General features: G+C 43.4%; 1 protein-coding gene across 1 annotated transcript in view; it reads left to right on the top strand.

Annotated features, from left to right (window-relative positions):
* Positions 1 to 12937, top strand: part of LOC127575517 (contactin-associated protein-like 5) — a 611376-nt gene that overhangs the window by 252029 nt on the left and 346410 nt on the right. Inside the window, exon 11 of the mRNA XM_052025454.1 lies at positions 11769 to 11875. Coding sequence (XP_051881414.1) covers positions 11769 to 11875 — 107 coding nt within the window. The remainder of the gene's footprint in view (positions 1 to 11768; positions 11876 to 12937) is intronic.

The raw sequence follows: 12937 nt of genomic DNA, 5'->3' as shown, positions 1-12937 counted from the left end.
CCCTTCCACATCCTCATCAAATCATTTGGAAAAATCACAAAGAACAGGGGTCCCAGAACAGATCCCTGCAGAACACCACTGGTCACGACCTGCAGGCAGAATATGCTCCATCTACCACCACCCTCTGTCTTCTATGGGCAAGCCAATTCTGAATCCACACAACTAAGTTTCCCTGAATCCCATGCCTCCGGACTTTCTGAATAAACCTTCCATGAGGAACCTTATCAAAGCCTTACTAAAATCCAGGTACACCACCATCCACTGCTCTAACCTTCATCAATGTTGTCACATCCTCAATAACAGAATGCAGAATAAAGTGTTAGAGTTACAGAGAAAGTGCAGTGCAGGTAGACAGTAAGGTGCAAGGCCACGATGAGGTAGATAGTAAGGACAGGAGTCCATATTATCATACTAGAGAACCATTCAATAGTCTTATAACAGTGGGGTAGAAGCTGTCCTTGAGTCTGGTGGTCTGCACTTTCAGGCTTTTGCATCTTTTTCCCTTTGGGAGGGGGGACAAGAGAGAATGTCTGGGCTGGGCACGGTCTTTGATTATGTTGTCTGCTTTACCAAAGCAGTTTACCATGTGTAGACACTTACCAAGTGTAGACAGAGTCCACGGAGGGGAGGATGGTTTCCGTGCTGTGCTGAGCTGCGAGCTGTGTCCACAACTCTGAGGTAGAATTGGTTGGCACAGAGGTGAGGGCTAGATCAGTAACTGGGGGCATTGACTGCATAGCCAAGCAGAGCAATCAGTGATCAAGGGGTGTGATTGGAGGTCAGGGGTTAAACACTGGTCACCAGTGAGGTGTTGGATTGGGTGGGATCAGCAGACTGGTCGGTCAACGTGGATGGGCCAGGCAAGGATTGTGAGCTGTCTGTTTACCTTTTAAAAAAAATCCAGAGGCTTAATATAGTAAGCAAATGAAAAGTGACCCCTGCAGATTGCTGTCTCTTAGCTTCTGATGAGAAATGTTAGTGAGATGGAGTTAAAATACAGCCTAGGGAAATCTCGAAGAAAAATGAATTACTGTCCAAATGAAATTTTCAATAAAGGTTGTTAGAAGTTAATTAACAATCACTTTAAATATATTAAAGGAGGACCATGCATTTCTTTATTCAGCTAATGTGTTATTACAAAGGCCCCTGGCTAAGAGTCCCAATGTAAAGATATTTAGTAATTCAGCATTCAGTGTGTGAAATGATGTCCCAAAAATTCACCACCTACTGGATGGCTGAACACATTACACTTCCTATTTATACATTTGATGAGATGAGGAGAAAGATTAGATTTATGGCACTTATTTTAAAAGCACGTAGTATTTCTGGAGTCGCCTGAATGAAAAATGGAAGCTACATATTTTATTTTCACAGGGTTGTAGTTTCAATGTCCAATCTAGGGCTCGAGTACCCAATCCTAGATGACACTTCAATACAGTCATTGGAAAGGCCACACTGGCAGACACAGCATATTCTTAATGAGATCTCTACTGAATATCAAATATGATTCAGATGAGACACTGAACTGAGGTACCTCAGGCGGATGTAAAAGATTCTGTGATGCTATTTCAGTGAAAGACATTGGAAAGGCATGGTTAATCCTAGGCTTCAGATACCTACTGAGCACCAATTGAATTCATCAATTAATAAATTATCTGTGCAGTATCACAATACTATTTGTGGGACTTGCTGTGCATAAATTTACTCTTTTATTCCAGTTGGCAGGAACAGAGATTGATTCCAATAGGAGAACAATCCAGAATGCACAACTTTGGTTTCAATGGTGCATGACTGACAAGGTAGTGGCTCCAGCATATAACTGAGAGGTGGGAAAGGCATAAAGAAAAGTAGGAGAGACAAACAGTGACAGAAAACAGAATAGAGTCGGGAGAGACAGAATTAGATGGAGCAGTAAAGTCAACCTGGCCAATATGGAATGTGGGCAGTGTTACAACAGCAACCACCTCTATTCATATAACACCTCTGTGTAAACTGTACCAACATGCTTCACAGCCACATTATGAAGCAAAATTTCAGGCCCATGTAAGGGGAAAATTTTCAAGCAGATGACGAAAACTGAACCAAAGTTGTAAGGTTTAGGAAGCTGCTTTGAAAAGAAACAATGAGATCTGAAGGGGAAAATGCCGAGGGAAAGTTTTTTTTTATTTGTACATTTACAATAGGTGGCCATGTCAGCTTTTACAATCCATCCTAATTGCATTTAAGAAAGTCTTTCTGGAAAAGTACTCCTTCGGTGCTGTTGGGTCCCAGAAATGCAGGAAGACCAACAATATATTTCCACATCAAGATGATGTGTGACTTGGAGAGGAACCTGTAGGTAGAAGTGTCCCTATACAGCTGCTGAGCCTGTCTTTCTTAGTTGCAGAGGTTATGGGATTGGGAGGTGCTCTTGGACTAGCCTGCTGGAGTACAATGTGTAGATGGTACCCATGGTGTGCTTGTGATGGAGGGAGTGAATGTTTAACATGGTAGATTAGTTACCAATCAGCTTGGGTTCTTTGTCCTCGATGAGACATGAAAACATTTGCTCATCCAGGTAACTCAGGAGATTAGGGCCTGGTCAGGGAAAAGAATGGAATAGTGGAGTAGTAGATAGTGAAGAAGGTCGTCTAACGATACAGAGGAACATAGAACAGTGGGAAAGCTGGACAAAGCATTGGCAGTTGGAATTTAATCCAAACAAGTGTGAGATAATCCATTATGGGACATCAAATAGTAACAGAACATATGTAGTAAATGGCAGGGACCTCAGAAGACTTGATGTAACAGAGGGACATTGGGTTGCAAATTCCTTGCTCCCTGAAGATGGTGGCACAGGTGGATAGGGTATTAGGGCAGGCACAGTAGCAGGGCAGGCATGGTAGTAGGGCAGGCACGGTAGTTGGTTAGAGTAATGCCTTACAGCGCCAGTGACCCGGGTTTGATTACGGCCACTGTCTGTGAGAAGTTTGTACGTTCTCCCAATGTGTCTGCGTGGGTTTCCTCCGGGTGCTCCGGTTTCCTCCCACATTACAAAAGACATACGGGCTAGGAAGTTGCGGGCATGCTATGTTGGCGCTGGAAGCGTGGCGACACTTGCAGGCTGCCCCCAGAACACTCTATGCAAAAGATGCATTTCACTGTGTGTTTCGATATACGTGTGACTAATAAAGACATAGGAGCAGGAGTAGGCCATCTGGTCTGTCAAGCCTGCTCCGCCATTCAATAAGATCATGGCTGATCTGGCCACAGACTCAGATCCACCTCCCTGAATTTTCCCCATAACCCTTAATTCCCATACTATGCAAAAAATCTATCTAACTGTGTCTTAAAATATATTTAATGAGGTAGCCTCCACTGCTTCCCTGGGCAGATAATTCCTCAGATTCACTACTCTCTGGGAAAAGCAGTTTCTCCTCACCTCCATCCTAAATCTATTCCCCCAAATCTTGAGGCTATGTGGCCCAAGTTCTAGTCTCACCTACCAGTGGAACAACCTTCCTGTCTTTCTATCTTATCTATCTCTTTCATAGTACAGGAAGGAGATAGAGAGCTTATTGACATGGTGTCATGACAACAAACCTTTCCCTCAATGTCAGCAAAACAAAAGAGCTGGTCGTTGACTTCAGGAAAGGGGGTGGTGTACATGCACCTCTCTATATCAATGGTGCTGAGGTTGAGAGGGTTGAGAGCTTCAATTCCTAGGAGTGAACATCACCAATAGCCTGTCCTGGTCCAACCATGTGGATGCCATGGCCAAGAAAGCTCACCAGCGCCTCTACTTCCTCAGGAGGCTAAAGAAATTTGGCATGTCCCCTTTGACACTCAACGATTTTTGTTGATGAACCATAGAAAGCATCCTATCTGGATGCATCATGGCTTGGTATGCAACTACTCTGGCCAAGGACCACAAGAAACTGCAGAGAGTTGTGGACACAGCCCAGCACATCACTAACCAGCCTCCCCTCCATGGACAGTCTATACCTCTTGCTGCCTTGGTGAAGGCAGCCAGCATAATCAAAGACCATATCCACCTGGGTCATTTTCTCTCCTTTCCTCTTCCCATCAGGCAGAAGATACAGGACCCTGAGGGGCACATACCACAAGGTTCAAGGACAGCTTTTATCCCACTGTTTAAGACTATTGAACGGTTCCCTTATATGAGGGCAGGCACGATAGCGTAGCGGTTAGCGTAACGCTATTACAGCGCCAGCGACTCAGGTTCACTTCTGGCCACTGTCTGTAAGGAGTTTGTACGTTCTCCCTGTGATTGCGTGGGTTTCCTCTGTGTGCTCCGGTATCCTCCCACATTCCAAAGACGTACAGGTTAGGAAGTTGTGGCATGCTATGTTGGCATTGGAAACGTGGCGACACTTGCAGGCTGCCCCCAGAACACTATGCAAAAAGATGCATTTCACTGTGTGTTTTGATGTACATGTGACTAATAAAGAAATCTTATCTTATGAGACGGACTCTTGACCTCACAATCTACCTTGTTTGACCTTGCACCTTATTGTCTACCTGCAATGCACTTCCCTGTAGCTGTGACACTTTACTCTGTATTCTGTTATTTTTACCTGTACTACCTCAATGCACTCTGTACTAACTCAATGTATCTGCACTGTGTAATTAATTGATCTGTACGAACAGTATGCAAGACTAGTTTTTCACTGTACCTTGGTACAAGTGACAATAATAAACCAATACCAATATGTTTCCATGAGATTCCAACTCATTCTTCTGAATTCCAACGCATATAATCCCAGGCGACTCAATCCCTCCTCATAGGCTAATCCCCTCATCTCTGGAGTCATGTTTGCCTTCATAGCCAAGGCATTGACTATAAGAGTTGGGACATCATGTTGCAGCTGTATAAAACATTGGCCAGACTGCACCTGGAGTATTTTGTGTACAATTCTGGTTGCTACACTGCAGGAAGGATGTGATAGAATAAGAAAAGGTACAGAAGAGACAAACTAGGATGTTGCCTGAATGGAGGGTTGTAGTGAAAAGGAGAGATTGGATAGGTTGGGTTTATTCTCACTGGAACATTGGAGGCAAAGGAGGTGACCTTATAGAGGTTTATAAAAATATGAAGAGCAAAGGTAGAGGGACGTACAGAGGCCCAGGTTTTAAAGCTTGTTGATTAGTACTGAGGGGATGATGGTGTTGAATGCTGAGCTGTAATCGATAAACAGCAGCCTGATGTATATCTTGCAGTTGTCTGGGTGCTCCAAAGCTGAGTGGAGAGCTAGTAGACAGTTGGCTTCCTTTTCTTAGGCTGGGCAGTCTAAAAACAGAGGACATAGGTATAAGATGAGAGGGCGATCTGAGGGGTAAATTTTTCACACAGAGGGCAGTGGTTATTTGGAATGAGCTGTCAGAAGAGGTGGTAGAAGCAGATACAATTACAGTGTTTAACAGGCATTTGGACAGGTACTTGGATTGGAAAGTTGCGGAGGGATCTGGGCCTAATGTAGACAAATTGGATTAGTGAAGATAGGCATCGTGGTTAACCTGCATGAGTTGGGCTGGAAAGCACGTATCTGTGCTGACCAACTGGCTGGAGTGTTCAAGGACATTTTCAACCTCCCACTGCTGCAGTCAGAGGCTGCCATCTGCTTCAAAAGGGCATCAATCATACAGGGGCCCAGGAAGAAGCACGGTAGCATAGTGGTCAGCATAACGCTATTACAGCACTAGCGATTGGGGTTCAATTCCTGCCGCTGTCTGTAAGGAGTTTGTACGTTCTCCCTGTGTCTGCGTGGGTTTCCTCCGGGTGCTCCTGTTTCTTCCCACATTCCAAAGACGTACCAGTTAGTAGGTTAACATGGGTGTAATTGTGTGGTGCAGGCTTGTTGGACTGGAAGGGCCTGTTACTGTGCTGTATAAATGAAGTCTTTTTTTTAAGTTTTAAAGAGCAGGGTGAGCTGCCTCAACAACTATCACCTGGTAGCACTCGTATGTACTGTGATGAAGTGCTTTGAGAGGTTGGTCATGGCTAGAATTAACTCCTGCCTGAGCAAGGACCTGGACCCACCGTAATTTGCCTATTGCCACAACATGTCTACAGAGGGCTCAATCTCACTGGCTCTCCACCTGGTTTTGGAGCACTTAGACAACAGCAAAACAAACGTCAGGCTGCTGTTTATTGATTACAGCTCGACATTCAACACCATCATCCCCTCAGTACTTATCAACAAGCTTCAAAACTTGGGCCTCTACCTCCCTCTGCAACTGGATCCTCGACTTCCTTATTGGGAGACCACAGTCAGTGCAGATCAGAGGTAACATCTCCTCCTCGCTGACAACAGCACAGGCGCACCTCAAGGATGCGTGCTTAGCCCACTGCTCTACTCTCTCTACACTCATGACTGTGTGTCCAGGCATAGCTTAAATGCCATCTATAAATTCACTGTTGACACCACTGTTGTTGGCAGAACCTGAGGTGGTGATGACGAGGTGTACAGGACTAAGATAGGTCAGCTGGTTAAGTGGTGTCGCAACAACAACCTCGCATTCAATGTCAGCAAGACCAAGGAACTGACTGTGGACTTCAGGAAGGGGAAGTCGGGAGAACACACACCAGTACTCACTGAAGGGTGAGCAGCTTTAAGTTCCTTGACATCAACATTTCAGAGGATCTATCCTCGGCCCAACATATTGATGCAATCACGAAGAAGGCATGCCTGTGTCACTACTTCATTAGGAGTTTGAGGAGATTTGGTATATCACCAAAGACTCTTGCAAATTTCTGCAGATGTACAGTGGAGAGCATTCTGACTGGTTACATCACTGCCTGGCATGGAGGCTCCAATGAGCAAGATCGAAAGAGGCTGCAGAGGGTTGTAGACTCAGTCAGCTCCAACATGGGCAAAACCCTCCACGCCATTGAGGACACCTTCAAGAGGCGGTGCCTCAAGAAGGTGGCATCCATCATTAGGGATCCTCACCACCCGGGACATGCCCTCTTCTCGTTACTACCATCGGGGAGGAGGTACTGGAGCCAGAAGACCCACACTCAACATTTCAGGAACATCTTCTTCTCCTCCGCCATCAGATTTCTGAACGATCCATGAACCCACGAACACTACTTCGTTATTCCTCTCTTGCACTATTTATTTATTTTTGAAACTTACAGTAATTTTTATGTCTTTATGTCTTGCATTGTACTGGTCCACAAAACAACAATTTCACGACATATGTCAGTGATAATAAACCTGATTCTGATTCTGATTCTGTGACTCTAACAATTAGAGGAAGGCAGTTAGGATGGAAGAGGCTGCAGAGAGAGGGAGAGGTGAAACCCCAGAGGATTTGAAAATAATGGTGAGAACTTTAAAATTATCTCTTGGATCTTAAAGAGATCATTATTGAGCAGGTTGGTATAGTAAATGAAGAATGTGATTCGATGAGAGTTTAGATACCAAGAACAAAATTGTGAATGAACTGAAGATCATGCAGAGAGACCACACAAATGTACAGTTGTCAAGTCTGGAGATAATAAAGTTCTTAGCAGCAGGTGACATGTGTCACAAGGAAGGTGTGCAAATTCCACACAACGAACACCCAAGATCATTATCGAACCCAGGTCTCTGGAGCTGGGAGGCCACAGCTCGAATTGCGTTGCCACTGTACCACCTGTAGAATATAATGTTCTTGCATGAATGAACAAACACAATTCTTCACCAATTAATAAATATTTTATTAACAAGTGCCTGTCTCTGATAATTAGGCACTCTATTTCTGAATCAAAGTGCATAATTAAGACAATATTTCAGTAAAGTGAAGAAAGAAAGCACCATTACCTTGACAATTCATTGCTCTGAATAACCAGCAAAGCTTTATAAGAATAATCTTTACTTGTTGAAACTGCATGGCCAGACTCTGCTCTAACTCCATCTGCAAGTTTGCAGATGATACCAATGTGGTGGGTTGAATCTCAAATAACAATGAGTTGGAGTTCAATAAGGAGATAGAGAGCCTAGTGACATGGTGTCACAACAACAACCTTGCCTCAATGTCAGCAAAACAAAAGAGCTGGTCATTGACTTTAGGAAGGGGGGCGGTGCACATGCTCCTGTTTACATCAATGGTACTGAGGTCGAGAGGGTTGAGAGCTTTCAAGTTTCTGGGAGTGAACATTACCAATAGCCTGTCCTGGTCCAACCACGTAGATGCCAGGGCCAAGAAAGAGCACCAGTGCATCTACTTTTTCAGGAGGCCAAAGAAGCTCAGCCTGTCCCCGTCAACCCTCACCAATTTTTATAGATGCACCATAGAAAGCATCCTATCCGGATGCATCACAGCTTGGTGTAGCAGCTGCTCTGCCTGAGACCGCAAGAAACTGCTGGGAGTTGTGGACACAGCTCAGCACATCAAGGAAACCAGCCTCCCCTCCATGGACTCTGTCTACACTTCTCACTGCCTTGGTAAAACAGCCAACATAATCAATGACACCTCCTGCCCTGGACATTCTCTCTTTTCTCCCCTCCCATCAGGCAGAAGATACAAAAGCCTGAAAGCACGTACCACCAAGTTCAAGGACAGTTTCTATCCCGTTGTTATAAGACTAGTAAACGGACCTCTTGTATGATAAAATGGACTCTTGGCCTCATAATCTACCTCATCATGGCCTTGCATCTTATTATCTGTCTGCACTGCACTTTCTCTGTAACTGTGACATTTTATTCTGTTATTGTTTTTCCTTGTACTACCTCTATGTACTGATGTGATGAAATGATCTGTATGGATGGCATGTGAAACAAAGTTTTTCACTGTACCTCGGTACGTATGACAATAATAAACCAATTTACTAATTTCAACTGATTTTCCCACAAAGGCTCAGGGAAATCTGGTACCCCTGTGCCAGATGACTCTGGATATTGGGACAACTTTCAAGGCTGTGATTATTTGTATTTTCCTGGTTAAAAACTATTTTGTTAAATAAGATTCTGCTTATCTTTCTGTTTCAGCCTTTTTGTGAATTTCCAGCAATGTTTACTTCTGAAACATGTTTCATGGTTTGTTCCTTGTATTTCAAAGCTGGAGGGCACAGCAGAAAGAAAAATAAGGCTGTACCGTGCTGTGTTCGGCTTAAGATGTTCTAAAGGATGCAAATCCACAGGTGAACTGAATTGAAACTGATCCCGAATGAATAAATGATCCCATAGTGTAATTAAAAGTAATTTCAACTCAGTTCCACATCTCCTTCCAAATTTCAGGATGATATTTTACATAAATTAATTTTTAATTATTTTTCTTTAAAATTTGGGATGTGACCAGCATTTTCTATCCATCACCTTTTGAAAAGGAGGTAATGAGTTAATAATGAAAAGGGTTGCGCAAAACTAGAACTGTACCTCTTGAAGGCTGTGGATGGCCAAACACTTGAAGCGGCAATCCTTCTGGTGAAGATATTCCCGTGGTGTGTTGGGGAACATTTTAAGCCAATGATGATGAAAGAATGATGCTGCGGTTCTGAGTCAGGAGGGTATGTGTGGTGGAGGTGTTCCTATCCCATAGAGGTGCTGGGTAAAATTGCACATTTGCGATTAAGTGACTCCACTTCATTTGCATTCAATATTGTTTGCAGATCATGTTTGAAATTAAAGTACCTTTTGCAGTTAACATGCACTTCCATCTTCAGGGTTTTTGGTGTTTCATATCCATGTTGTTTTGTCCAAAATATAAAAATGTGCTGGAAACACTCAGCAGGATAGGCAGCATCTGTTGAAAGAGAAATGCAGTTAACGTCTCAGGTAGAAGATCCCTTGTCAGAAGTGTGAAGGAGAGAAACTGAGCTTTCATTTCAGATTTCCAGCATCTGTCCTTTCTTTTTATGTTAATTATCTTGTTTTGTTACATCTTTCTGTTAAATGGGACAGTAAGGAAGTCAGAGTGTAGAAAGATGAGGTGGAGGGTAGGTGAGGGGCCGGTTGTAAAAATACTCTTGTATCTCAGCTGTAATACACTGGCAGGCATTGGTATTGGTATTGGTTTATTATTGTCACTTGTACTGAGGTACAGTGAAAAACTTGTCTTGCAAACCGATCGTACAGGTCAATTCATTACACAGTGCAGTTACATTGAGTTAGTACAGAGTGCATTGATGTAGTACAGGTAAGAACAATAACAGTACAGAATAAAGTGTCACAGCTACAGAGAAAGTGCAGTGCAGGTAGACAACAAGGTAGAAGGTAACAACAAGGTAGATTGTGAGGTCAGAGTCTATCTCATTGTATAAGGGAACCGTTCAATAGTCTTATCACAGTGGGATAGAAGCTGTCCTTAAGCCTTGCAGGCAACATGGACTTAGAATAAAGACTCAAGAAATTCTTCAGATGCTGGATGTATCTGGAGCAATACACAAAAAACGCTGGAAGAACTCAGCAAGTCAGGCAGCATCCATGGAGGGAAATAAACAGTCGACATTTCAAGCCGAGACCCTTCATAAGGACCGGAAAGGAAGAAGGCAGAAGTCAGAATGATTTAGAATAACTCAGCTTCATGTGTACTGAGAGAGATAAGAGATAAGATAAGAGAGTTTCAGGAGAGACAACCACTGGATGTTACCTTCATCCTCATTATACCTGATGTACATAGATGATAATTGCCTGGAATTTCCACTCTCTATGAACAAGATTCACCATCTGTGTTACCTCTGCAGTGCCTGTTATCGCAGCGACTGATTTGCTATCCAAGTCATTGAGGGTGAAGCAGCAGCAAGGTGAAGATTCAGGATCTTGAGTGAACCTGTGTTATGTGTCAATTATTGCTGACCAAACTGGGCAGGAGCTTCATTTAACTTGGTGTGTATGCTTTTGACCCAGTATTGGAGCAACCTAACAAGTGGTCTTTAAAGCAGCATTGCCAGTCACCCCAAAATAGGCCAATTTTTATTTGCTCTTTCATTTTTAGGAGTCACACAGTTGTACAGCATGGAGACAGAGGTTGCAGCCCAACTTGTCCATGCTGCCTATTGTGCTGATCTTCACTAATTCCCATTTACCTGCATTATATTTGTAGCCTTCTATACCTTGACAATTCAAGTACTTGTCTGGCGATGAGATATGTAAGTGTGCTTCACCTAGCCCCCAAAAAATATTCTGGATCTCTGCTAGTTACCATTGGGCTCTTATGAAAGGAAACTGACCTGAAATCAACCAATCACTGTCCATTTCCCTCCATAGATGCTGCCTGACCTGCTGAGTTCCTCCAGTGTTTTGTGTGTCGCTTTTGCCCTGAAATGTTAACTCTTTCTCTCTCTCCATAGATGCTGGCTGACCTGCTGAGTATCTCCAGCATTTTCTGCTTTTATTTCAGATTTCCAACATCTGCAGTGTTTTGCTATGAGACTATTATTTCCTTATGAGCCTTGTCATCAAATGCCTGTCTGGTAATGCTTCTGTTACAAGGTTGATAAAGAAGGCACAGTGCAGAAGGGTGAGGGGAAGGGGTATAACATTCCTCCTGTCATCATGCTGCCTTAAACCAGCAAGGATGTTCACAACAGGGATTACAAGATTTCAGGTTTAGTTCTCTATCTGTGCTGATCTCAGGACAGGGGGCATTTAGATGTTACCATTATCCTCGTTGTACCTGATTGATGCAGGGGATAATTACCCCAGCCCAAATATTAACCACCTACTCACAAGACCAGTCGCCTCTGTGCTTCTTCAGTTTTGTTGCCTTAAAGATATTGGCAACTTATGTTGTTGTATTCACACTTTTATTCAGTCATTTCCATGCTTTTTCTTGTACTTCAGGTGCTTACCAAATTACTGTGAGCATGGTGGAGAATGCTCACAGTCCTGGAGTACGTTTTACTGCGACTGTACAGGGACTGACTACACTGGAGCCACCTGCCATAACTGTGAGTAAATCTTGTGAGCCACTTTTCCCTCATAAATGTGGGATTTTTACAGATAAATAGTTCCAAGTCGGAACATGTTCTTCAGGTAATTACAAAGACATTGCCAAGACTCAAGGGACTGAGTTATAGAGAGAGTTTGGACAGGCTTTGAAGGACAGGTTTTACGGGAATCCAAGGGGCAACTTGTTCCTGAGGATGGTCAGTATATGGAATGAGCTGCCATAGGAAGTAATTGAGGCAGGTACATTAACAGCATTTGAAAGATACTTGGACAGATACATGGATAGGAAAGGTTTAGAGGGATATTGTCCAAACACAGGCAAATGGGACTAGCTTAGATGGCAAACTTGTTCAGCATAGATCAGTTGGACAGATGGGCATATTTCAGTACTGTATGGCTCTATGAGGCTAGGACTTTCTTTCCTTGGAGCATAGGAGACTGAGAGCTGACCTTACAGACTTGTATAAAATCATGAGGGGTATAGATAATGTGAATGCACTCAGTCTTTTTCCCATGGTTAAGGAATCAAGAACTAGAGGGCACAAGTTTAAGGTGAGAGGAGGAGATTTAATGGGAACTTCAAGGGCAATATTTTTACTCAAGGTAGCACGTATGTGGAACGAGCTGCCAGAGGAAGTGGTTGAGGCAGGTACAATAACAATGTTTAAAAGACAGCTGGACAGGTTCATGGACAGGAAAGTTTCATCTTGTATTGGTATCGGTTTATTATTGTCACTTGTACCGAGGTACAGTGAAAAAGTTGTCTTGCATACCGTTCATACAGATCAATTGATTACACAGTGCAGATACATTGAGTTAGTACAGAGTGCATTGAGGTAGTACAGGTAACAGAGTGCAGAGTAAAGTGTCACAGCTACAGGGAAGTATATTGCAGGTAGACAATAAGGTGCAAGGTCATAACAAGGTAGATTGAGAAGTTTTAAAAAGATGTGGGCCAAACGTGGGCAAATGGAACTAGTTTGGATGGACATTTGGTCGACATGGACTAGCTGGGCCGAAGGGCCTGTTTCCATGCTGTGTGACTCTATGACTCTACTGGT

The sequence above is a fragment of the Pristis pectinata genome, chromosome 1 (genome assembly GCF_009764475.1).
Source record: "Pristis pectinata isolate sPriPec2 chromosome 1, sPriPec2.1.pri, whole genome shotgun sequence".
NCBI classification, from domain to species: Eukaryota; Metazoa; Chordata; class Chondrichthyes; order Rhinopristiformes; family Pristidae; genus Pristis; species Pristis pectinata.
This window is presented reverse-complemented; position numbering and strand designations above follow the sequence as displayed.